Source organism: Festucalex cinctus, chromosome 1, assembly GCF_051991245.1.
Source record: "Festucalex cinctus isolate MCC-2025b chromosome 1, RoL_Fcin_1.0, whole genome shotgun sequence".
Taxonomy (NCBI): domain Eukaryota; kingdom Metazoa; phylum Chordata; class Actinopteri; order Syngnathiformes; family Syngnathidae; genus Festucalex; species Festucalex cinctus.
The window spans coordinates 24,153,657-24,165,295 of NC_135411.1; the positions used below are offsets into that span (position 1 = coordinate 24,153,657).

At 40.9% G+C, this 11,639-nt stretch overlaps 1 protein-coding gene across 1 annotated transcript; it reads right to left on the minus strand.

The window, feature by feature from the left end:
- Positions 1-4,556: 4,556 nt before the first annotated feature.
- LOC144020711 (alpha/beta hydrolase domain-containing protein 17A-like) lies at positions 4,557-10,913 on the minus strand. The gene is made up of 6 exons (XM_077524449.1): positions 10,719-10,913; positions 10,123-10,208; positions 9,378-9,826; positions 9,107-9,301; positions 8,645-8,824; positions 4,557-6,258 (listed from the first exon to the last, which is right to left on the minus strand). The coding sequence occupies exons 3-6, from the start codon at positions 9,821-9,823 to the stop codon at positions 6,033-6,035; spliced, it is 1,047 nt and encodes a 348-aa protein (XP_077380575.1). The 5' UTR covers positions 9,824-9,826; positions 10,123-10,208; positions 10,719-10,913; the 3' UTR covers positions 4,557-6,032.
- Between the last annotated feature and the right edge of the window lie 726 nt (positions 10,914-11,639).

Genomic DNA, 11,639 nt, shown 5'->3' on the forward strand with positions numbered 1-11,639 from the left:
ACTTTTCAAAGCAGATTTTTTTTTTTTTTTTTTTTTTTTTTTTTTTATTATTGGCATTTCCAACAGGGATGCTTTCAGTTTGCATAACTGAGTGAGAACATAGTTGTATTTTTGCCAAGTTTACATGTGAATGATTGCAATTAAACAAATTAAAAAAAATAGTACCTGCCATGTTCCTGAGATCCAATCTCGAAATGGAATTCTTTCGTCTGCATTCATTCATTCATATAAAATCACTATCAAATAAAGCAAATTATTCTGTTTTGGATGTAAAATATTCCATTAGCTCATTCAGGTTAAAATGTGAACTACTATCTGGGCCTGGTCATTTGCATAGCACAACTGACACTACTAATAATCCAAAGCACTATGATCCTTTTTGTACATAAGTGATCTTTTATTTTGTTATCCATAAAAAGGTCAAGATTCAGTCCCATGTATTAATTCCATTACATCATAGTCTCAGTTCAAAAAGCAACATAAAATTACAAATCATAATACAAAGAATAGAATAGGTAAGTACAGTAACCATACAGTATAAACAGTCCACTAGTATTGTTCAAGTAGCCCCCCCACCCGCCTACCCGCTTGACCCCAGGACAAAACTTAGCATACATTAGTTGGAATCAGCAATAAAAAATTCAATTTTCCCCTTATTTTTCTTTTAAAGCGCTTCCAAGATCTAATGCCATTGGTTCAGCTTTGCCCTCATATACTGGAGAATACATAATAGAGAGAACATCCCACCCCATCACTTGCTCTGCAAAACACAATAGACATGCATACAGTTTTCACTGTTCAACCCTCCCCACCCCCTTCAATAAACGATAAACATCAACCATAGTGGCGCATCAAAAACGGTTACATTTACACCCAAAAACCCCACGCGAGATGGATCCCTGAAAACAAGACTTGTCCGGGCGGTAAAAGGAGGCCTCTTAACTAATAATGCTGAGGAAAAATGTGGACAAAAAATGTCTTTGAACACATGTGGCAGATCCCTGGTTTAAGGTGGTAACAGATCTCCGTGATTTCAAAAACACGCACGCCACGCTAAAGACGACGGATGAGATTCCCTGTTTGAAAGGACGACGCATCCAAGCAGCCCCGTCACAAGTACAAAAAAAAACAAAAAACAAAAAATACCGGCGCTCCGTCTCACGTGAAGGTGTACTAACTGGTCCTACAGGTTTCTCTCCAACTGGAAGCCAGTCACCTGGCCAACCCATGACGACAACAACACACAAACTTTACAACTTTACACCCTTGTTACAATAGTGCTGAACTTAAGACCTGCTTTTTTTTTCATGCTTTATCTGATACATACATATAATCGTCAACGTGTACATATACTGCAGCACAGTACATGAGTATGAGCTCTTTGCACAGCTCGACTACTTCCTGAACTGAATACCACGTTTTTGTTTCCTGTCTTTCATGAGTGGACAAACTGATGAATCCAGGTGTGTCTGGCCAATGTTATTGTAGCTACTGAGATCAGGCACACCTGGATTAATTAGCTTGTCCACTCATGAAAGACAGGAAATGAAGGACTGGTGTTGAGTTCAGGAAGTAGTGGATTTGTGCAAAGAGCCCATTGATGTGCAAAAGGTGTGTGCGCGTGTATGTGTTTGTATGAGTGTGTGCGGTGGAACCTGCACCACACAAAGTAACGGATGGCTTGGATCAGACAGGAAGTAGTGGGCAGGCTGAAGGGCATCTGAAAATCACATTGGTAGTGGTAGAGTCCAGACGCCAACACAGTAGAACCTCCAAAGTCCAACAAACTCCATTGAAAAACAAAAAAATAAATATTTTCGAGGAAGGAAATATAACTGAGATAATGCGGTTGCATGCATTTTTTTCCCAACTGTGCCTTTGTTCAACGCAACCAGTACCATTTAAATGAGAGCTGCCAAAAGATTATTTTTTTAAAATCAGATTAATCACTTAATTAAAAAGTTTTTTGTTTAATAAACATTTGCTGCCCGCCAAATTTAAAGCGCACCTGTTGTTTTATTTTTATTTTTTGCCATTTAATGTTACGAGGACGTCGTCACCATTTTTTATCGATTGCAAACGCTCATCCTCCTCTTTTCCTAATCAATTAATTACTTGCATAATTAAAAATGGAAAAAAATAACCCCAATGGCTTTTTTTTTTATAAACATAACCATCTGCAGTCAGCTAAAGGATCGTCTGTGGTCAAAATTAATAGTGTGATTAATCTGTGTTAATACATGACTAATGTGATAATGTTTTGTGATTACTTAGTAACGCTTTAACTTTGACAGCACTAATTTAAACTGAAGGGAGGCGGCACACACCTGCCACCATTTAAAGTAGTTCTGAAATAACCCCAAATAAACTTCTGATGTTCTAGTAGGCTTTTCCAAACCATGAGTGTCCACAGAAATAAATGGTTGTCACCGTCCAAATGTATCAACCAGGAAAGTGTACAAAATCATTTCCAACGCATTAACTACATCATGGAACGCAGCGAACAAAGTCATCAAGTGGAGAAAATATGTAACAACAGTGACGTTATCAGACTCCAGTTTTGTTTACATGGATGCCTTGGAGGCGATTTTCATCTTTGCTGAATAACTCAAGTATTAAGTATTAGCAACAAAGCACACACAAACATTAGGCTCCTGCTAGCACAAACAAAAGTTATAAAAAGCCTACTAGAACATCCAAATGTTGGGTTAATGGACAGGCAATTTAAATTGAAATGCTGGCAACTCCTAATTAACACGAGTGTAAATGTGACTGGTTATTTCTACACATGATAACATCACACTCACAGTTATGAAGGTGTGAAGACCTTTGCAACCACTTTCTCAGTTGTACCCCATTCAGTGAACACTTCATGGGTCAAACTAATTGGTGGAAAAAGTTTCAAAATGATTTTGCTCAGTTAAAAGTGGCATTTGAACAAGGGTGTGCAGACTTTTCATATCCACTGTAATGTATCCGTTTGACAATCATGTTCCTTGAAATTTGCAGGCGATATTCAATATGCCGCAAACGGTGAAAATCGACGCGTGACTTAAAGCTCTCCCTTATAATTGCCAAAAGATGCCACAAGATGGCGGCAAAGCACTACATGAAGCCTCAACCCACTTCAATGTAGTATTTTGGCACCAAGATTCCACATGATGTCGCTGAAGTAATACTTTTATAATCGTGCTTTGGCCCTTGAGTGTGAACATGCGGTGAAAACTACTTAGGGGCAGTGTTGTTAAACAGAGGTCAACGTTGTGAAACACAAGCCACGGAGGCGATTACGTTCAACTTTGGAGGTTCCACTGTAGTCCTGAGTTGCACAAGATATGAGCTAAATGTTCTTTAGCGTTGCGCTAAACGATACAAGCTTCAACTTTAGTGGCTCCCATCTACTATACATGCTCACCTTAAATGGACTGTCTGCCGGTTTCACTCAGGAAAATGCACTTTTTCAATACAGGATTTAAATAAACTAACTACTTTTCAATTTATAGATATGGGCTTTTCATAACGTGTGGGGGTGATTTTGTCCTAACCCCCCACACCCCCAGCCTGTATTTTGCCATTTTGTGTTTGTTTTGTAAACAGCGGGACGTTTCTGTGGAAAGACAGTGTTTACACCCCTCCAGCCAATCGCAGAGCGGGGGGTGGCGTGTCGCAATCGCAGCCGGGCGAACGTGTCAGCTGCGTGACGTCACTCCCGCGGCAATTTGAAAGCACGCACGGATTTTTTTTTTTCACTCACTCACTCACACATGTAAGCTTCTGTGAGTGAGTGAGAGTGAAAAAAATAATGATAATCCGTGCGTGCTTTCAAATTGTCGTGGGAGTGACGTCACGCAGTTGACACGTTCGCCCGGCTGCGTTTGCGACACGCCACCCAGGCTCTGCGATTGGCTGGAGGGGTGTAAACACGGTCTTTCCACTGAAACGTCCCGCTGTTTACAAAACAAACACAAAATGGCGAAATACAGGCTGGGGGAGTGGGGGTTTAAGACGAAATCACCACCAAAGATTAACATAAACACAGATGTGTAGACTGAGAGAAAGTTAAAGTGTGTACATTCTGTACTTAAAAAGTACATTTTCCTGAGTGAAACCGGCAGACAGCCCCTTTAAAGTGGAAGTCAACCGTAAACATTTCTTGACAATATGTGACCTCACTAGTCTAAACATGACATTCTGATTAATATTACATTTGTGTAATACGAGTTAATGCCGCAAAACCCAGCCATATTTATCCATCTCAGACGGCGGCCATTTTGCCACTTGCTGTCAACTGAAGATGACATCACAGTTGTTCAGGACTGGTAACGACCAATCACAGCTCATCTGTTTTGTGAAGCTGAGCTGTTATTGGTTGTTGCTTGAGACCTTACATTTTCACTCAAAAGCAAGTCGCAAAATGGCCGCCGTCTGAGATGGATAAAAACGGCTGGATTTTGCTGCATTAAAGGCGCAGTCTGCCGGATTCACTCAGGAAAACGCACTTTTTAAATACAGGATGTACACACTTTAACTTTCTCTCAGTCTACATCTGTGTGACATCTGTGTTTATGTTACTCTTTGGTGGTGATTTCATCTTGAACTAGTCTGTATTTTGCCATTTTGTGTTTGTTTTGTAAACAGCGGGATGTTTCTGTGGAAAGACAGTGTTTACACCCCTCCAGCCAATCGCAGAGCGGGGGGTGGCGTGTCGCAAATGGGACCGGGCGAACGCGTCAGCTGCGTGACGTCACTCCCGCGGCAATTTGAAAGCACGCACGGATTTTTTTTTTTCACTCACTCACTCACTCACTCACTCACAGAAGCTTACGTGTGTGAATGAGTGAGTGAAGAAAAAGAAATCCATGCGTGCTTTCAAATTGCCGCTGGGAGGGGTGGGGGTTTAAGACGAAATCACCACCAAAGATTAACATAAACACAGATGTGTAGACTGAAAGAAAGTTAAAGTGTGTACATCCTGTATTTAAAAAGTGCGTTTTCCTGAGTGAATCCGGCAGAATCCCTTTAACTCATATTCCACAAATGTAATATTAACCAGCAAAGAACATATCAAGAACTTTTTGAAGGGTTGACTTCCCCTTTAAGTTGACACATATCCCTTTCTACGGTTTAGTCAATATTCAAACAAACATGAGGACATCCACATACATGATGATGACATGTATGACAGAAACGCAACCTCACAAACATTCCAGCCAGACGACAGGGGACCAATCACAATCCTGTCAGGAGGAGCAGCTAAGAGTAAAAAGGCAAAAGCTACGACACTGCCAGGAAACAGGAAGGAAATGGCCGTGTTTTTCTTTTTCTGTGGGGCTGCAGTAGGGTTAAGTGGTGCTTGGGAAGTGATCCCCCATGCCCCCGAGCGAGTTACTATCTGGCAGTCAGTTGGACGTCCACTGTCAGATAAACAGAGTGGATGTCTGACCAGTGTTGTCATCCACTTAAAAAGCTGGTCAAACTGTGGAGGTATTCTTCATACACGCACATAAACAAGCACACACAAATAAGACCAAAAGAAAAAAAAACAAAAAAAAAAAACATCAATATTGTTAAGTCACTAGAAAGTTTTCCCTCATTTGCCACTATCCAAGTCAGAAGGGCGTCCTTCATTTTGTTTGCTCAAAGCTGCCTCTCACTCTCACACACGCACGACCGTGATATGAATATTAATCCAAGATTTGACATCCTGGACATCAATCATTCACTTCTAAATGACATCTGTGTGCCTTTTTGAACAAAACACAGAATTGTTACTTTTTTTGTTGTTAGAAGAAAGCTTTCAATTGTATTCATTTTCAAATTCTCAGTAGAACGTCGCCCACTGTACAAACATACTACACTACAGATAAATACACAACTTTTTTAAAAGCTCAAATCTTACAGACTGTTAATTGACTGCAATCATTTGAAAAAGTAACACGTTGTTTAAAAGACACACAGACGGCGCACGTTCACCATCTCACGCACGCACGCACACACGCTGGGGCAGCTGCAGCGAGGCCGTCGTTGCATTCTCAGGCGTGCTGCGCCGCCAGGTCCTGGTTGATGAAGCGCCGTAGCCGCTCAAGGTATTGACTGTAAAGCTCAATGTCGTTGTGACCGGCGCCCTCCACCCACAGGGGCTCCACGGCCTTGGGGCAGCGCTCGAAGAGGGCCAGGCCGTGGGAGAAGTCGATGACCTCGTCCTCGGTGCCGTGGATGATGAGCACTGGAGACGGGATCTTTGACACCTTCTCGATGCTGCAGGCAGGGCGGGAAAAAAAAACGCAATTAAAGGTTGACTTGAGCTCATTCTGGTCGTGACTCATTTGGGAAGCACATATGCTGGCAAGAAAGAAAGATACAACATGGAGGTCCAACCTTAAATGAAAACTACCACAATAAGGTGGTGGGGTTTTTTTTGTTTTGTTTTTTGCAAAGACATTATTTACACACAGGGATATTCAAAATACTTTCATTACAATAGAGTTGACTAAACAATAGGGATGGGCTGATTACCAGTACTAATATTCAACATTTTGTCGAATATCAGCATCGGCCATTTTGAAGAATCAATCGGCCGATAATAGATCCATCTTAAAAAGTGTTCAGAGAAAAAAAACACACAAAAAAAATCAGTGAACTAATTATTGAAATTTTCCTGGATACTTCTGACCCTGGAAACTCTCTGCTGATTCTGTTTTTGTTTGAAATAAAAATTCTAAGTAAAATTTTAATACTTCTGATTAATTTGAAATTTAAAAAAACTTTATTTACTAGTTATTTACTTAAGTTTTTATTTAACTTTTGAAGACATGTTGGAAGATCCCATTGTTAGATTTAAAACAAAGATTTCAATTGACTAAGATTTTTTTTCAAACGCCAAAATTATAAACAGACCCTAAAAATTATTGAAATAAACGTGCTTTAAAAAAAGCTGGAGTTTGTATTTTAAATTTTTTCATGCCAATATTTTCCCTTTTAGTGAAAATTAATATGGGCTCCAAATGGTTATCGGTTATCGACATCCTTGACTACTAATAATCGTTATTGGTATCAGCCCTGGGAAAAAACTTCGGTCTCTCTAAAATACAGAAATATTCTCCAAATTCTGTAGTCGTCCATGAAAGCAGACTGATCATCTTTTTGTTGATTCATAATAAAGCATTAGAAAATACTTTGGGAATATTTTCTGCACTGTCGATTTGAAATAATTTTAATTTACCAATTTGTGACTTCAGAGGTTTATGCCTAACAAACTGATGTAACTAACTTGTTTTGAAATCAGAGTTTTTTCTAAATTTGTAATTATTTTAAATATATGTTTGTAACAAAAAATGCTTGCAATATCTCAACGTTTTTAAATGTGACAAGAAAAACAAAGTTGACACACATATTTTTGCTTTGACAGGCATCATAAAATGATGTGGCGGCCTGGATTGGTCCCTTGGGCCTTGAGTTTGACACCTGTGACCTAAATCGAAGTGTGGTGCCTACCCTAGGGCTGCCCGATTAATCTAAATCTAACCGACATCGAGGTTTGACCAAGTGCAATAACCTAATCGCAAAACAGTGCGGTTTTAGATTTTCTTTTCCCCTTTGGCGTTTGAACTGCATTAGCCAACCACAATTGCTGATGTGCGAGTCTTAATGGCGCTCGCCAATCAGCGTTGTTGGCTCATACAAGTAAGTGCGCTCCGGTGCAGGTTTTGAAAACCTTTTACACACGTGTGTGATGCTACAGCTATTTAAAACATGTCACCGACCTTCCACCGATAGACTAAACGTATGCCTATCAAACAAAACATAACTTAGCAAACCAGCCCTGATTAGCAGCAGCTACAGCATAAATTCAAAAACACTTGTTGAGGAAAATGATCAAATATGACTTTTCAGGCAGTGTGCGCCTTGTGGACAAATTCGCCTGGAATTGAAAACTCATACTCGCTTGGTATTAAAAAACAAAAAAAAAAAAGTATGCTGTGCTAATTTTAGCTAGTAATTTGCATTAGTTGACTCATAGTCCGAGTTCCAGTTTTACTTGTTAGTTGCATGAATGCTGACATTAGATTAGATTTGATTGTATTCCTCACCTGATTCTGACGCAAGTATGGTGCCATTGGGTCATACACAAAGGCAGCACATATACTCAGTTACTTTTACACAATGCCTTCAGAGGTCTTTAATTAAGCATATTATAACCTTGCCAGCAAGCTGAATTCTAACCCTAACCCTCTATGGCCGTCATACTGCTTCAACATGTAGTACAATTTATACTACCTATGAAAAGTTTCTCAAAGCAGGATCTTATTCTTCACAAACCACACAGCAGAACTGACAAAAATGACAAATTCGCAGAGCAGTCGTTCGCACAAAGCTAGGCAAAGTCAACCCAAAAAACGGCGCAGGACCAAAGTGCAGTCAAGGAAACTTCTTTCCAGACAGCAATTTCGCAACATTGCTGTCAATGTCAATTGGCAAGTCTTAGGCAAGGGAATTAAATGTTTACAAAAAAAAAAATGCTGCTGATGTCTGTTCAAACAGACAAAAAAAACACGACAAGTAATCATGTTTCCTTTCTTTTGCCATCAAACAAGAAAACTATTCAGACAGATTGGCGACAGAAAAGAAAAGGCTGAAGGCTTACTTGGGGAAGGCGTCGAAGCAGTAGGTTTTCTTGGTGTCGGGGAAGGCCACCCTCATGCCGGAGGTGAGAGGAGAGTGAAGCACGACGGCCGCACACTCGAAGCGTGACGCCAAGTCCACCGTGGGCACCGTGCCGATGCTTTGCCCGTATAAGATGATGTTCTCAGGGCTGATGCCGTACCTGAGGCAAATGGCAGAATTTGATCAACGCTTCGGAAGAAAATGTCGCATTTCACGATCTTTTGCAGAGTTTGTGACAGTGCTCAAATCAGCTTAGAAGACAATTATGAAGGAAAAACCAGTCGTACAATTCTAATTTGGAAATTAACTAAAACTATTGAGAGAAATATACTTCTAAAGTTGCACTCAAAAAACTGTGTTCCAAATGTATTTTGATGCTTTTCTGCTATCAATGAAATGACAACCCTACGTCGACGTGAACATATAGCCTCGGCCATCTTACCGAGAGCGCAAGGCATGCCATGCGGCATCAATGTCAGCGTAAAGGTTCTTCTCTGACGGCTTGCCAGTGCTAACCCCGTAGCCTGAGTAATCGTAAGAGAAAATATTACAGTTGATGCGTGTGCCCAAGCCGATGTAGAAGCTGCTCATCTGGCCGAGGTCGACTGCGTTGCCATGTGAAAACAACACGGTGAACCTGACAGGCAAAAAGGAAGGAAATTAAACAAGGGAAACCCAAATGACTGACCTAAATCACATATACAACTACATACCTGGCATTAGGGGCACAGCGTATGTACATGCACCCAACCTTGTTCCCTCGGCTGGACCTGGTCAGGAACACGTCGGTCACATCCAGCTCTCTCTGAGAATACTGAAACTCTGCTCGCTCCGTGAGGTGCAGCTTCCACCTGCTCTCACATCCACTCCCGACCCCAGAACTACCACCTCCTCCTCCGCCGCTGGCGCCTCCACCACCTCCTCTGTCACCACCACTACCGGCACCCAACCGCGAACGTAGCCCGGGAGCGCCAAGAGAAGGGAGGGTGCTCCCAGTACTGGAACCGGATGAACTTCCAGCCCCAGATGCAGGATCTGGGTCAGGGAGGAGCGCGTATGTGGGCTCTGGTGGGAGGAAAGCTAATTTGGCTGCAATGCGACTGGGGCAAGGAGGGCAGCAGAACAGGCAGCATAGCTCTCGTATGGACAGACCATTCATCTTCTGCTAGACCAAAGAAAAACAGGAGAAGCACATTGCATTTCAAATAATAATGTCCATGCTACAATCTCAAACGCAAAGGTTCATTCTTCATGAAATTCCATATTTGCATTTTTTTTTTTTTTTTAACTATCTGCAGTTTTTTTCTGCGACATCTTTAAGCGAAATGGTGGGGGAAGAAAAAACATATCTAACTCTTTTGGGATCGTAGTTTATGGTAGAAGTAATTAATAAAGCCAATTAATTACAATTTACTGTACCACTGTGAAGCACGACATAATATTCCTCCGTGACTTTACCTGGATTCTAAAGTCCCTGGGTCTTGGACTAGACTGGCACACAATGGTGCCAAGATCTTATGCTGTAGTCACTTCGCCAGATGGACCTTTAAAATAAACAAAGGATTAAATATCACCACTCATTTTACAAACTATGCCAAATTGAAAGTATTGCAACAACAACAACAACAACAAAAATAAGAGGAAAAAAATAATGAGTATACAATACACAGCACAGAACATTTAGTCGGGTGAAAAAGGTCGAAATCAAATATTTCAGACATGATCAGATGGCCTCGATGTGTTTATCACTACGTATATCTGTGACTAATAATGATACATGAGCTCCAGGATCGTCAGTCGAGACAAATATGCTAATTAATCATATGCGATCACCTCTAACGCTTGCCTTTTCTGGCATATTGTTTTCTTCTCATAGCTAAACACAATAAACGCGCTGACGCACATGACGTTTGGACGTTAATCCAATTGTGCGAGAGACTGTCAAAATATATATATAAGTAAATCAACCAGCTATCGTTAGCAAGGCAACTAGCCAGACAGATAACAGCTAGCGTTCAAGAGCTAGCCTGTTAGCATCCGAGCTAGCTACTTACCAATTCACGGTACGTTGTCAGAAAGGCTGCTGTGGTTCTATTTGTACGCACAAGCAGCAAAACACTTCGACAGTCCTCTTTGTGTCTTGACATGGATGTTTTTACGCAAATATACAGACGGCTTTTGTGGCGGCTATCAGGATTAAATATATGGCTACGAGATATTTTTTTCCCCTCTAGCACTGTACAATTAAATCCGGAAGTGACGTCAGCAATTCAGTCCCGTCTGGAAAATAACTTTATTGCAAAGCGGTTGTGAACAACCCAATACAAACGCATTGCAATGTCATGTATAGTATATTATATTATATTATATTATATTATATTATATTATATTATATTATATTATATTATATTATATTATATTATATTATATTATATTATATTATATTATCAAATCTAGCTGTGGAACGAAAGAGTAGAAACGTAAATTAAATTTTAATTAAATTTGTCATATCACACGGGCAAATTTTAAATCGCGTGTGCGGGAGGGAGGGAGGGAGAGAGAGAGAGAGAGAGAGAGAGAGAGAGAGAGAGAGAGAGAGAGAGAGAGAGAGAGAGAGAGAGAGAGAGAGAGAGATTGGCTTGGGGGAGTCTTCCATTGATCATTGATCCACTGCAGGACTATTCTGTGTGTGTGCTTGTGGGTGTGTGTGTTCGTGGGGGGTGTAAATTATGGGCTCGTGCTGTCACGGTGCCGGCTCTGCATTGGACATTTCACCTCGCTACTGTAAATTAAAAAAGGACGATTACATTTAGCTGAGCACGTCCAAGCAAGTGTGGACCACTGTGGCAGCTCGGTCCCCTTACAGATAATTCAACGCAGGCTGCAGGACTTGTGAAATAAAAACGGACTACAGGGAGGGAAGATCCTAATTTGATTGCGAAGTCATTCTCCCGTGGGAGGATTTAAAAAAATAA

Bases quoted from the DNA above. Each gene is read 5' to 3' on its own strand.
- LOC144020711 (XM_077524449.1), bottom strand. From the start codon at position 9,823: ATGAATGGTCTGTCCATACGAGAGCTATGCTGCCTGTTCTGCTGCCCT. The intron at 8,825-9,106 runs GTAAGATGGCCG...CATTTGCCTCAG, and splicing joins TGGCATGCCTTGCGCTCTCG to GTACGGCATCAGCCCTGAGA. The intron at 6,259-8,644 runs GTAAGCCTTCAG...CCCTGCCTGCAG, and splicing joins TGCTTCGACGCCTTCCCCAA to CATCGAGAAGGTGTCAAAGA.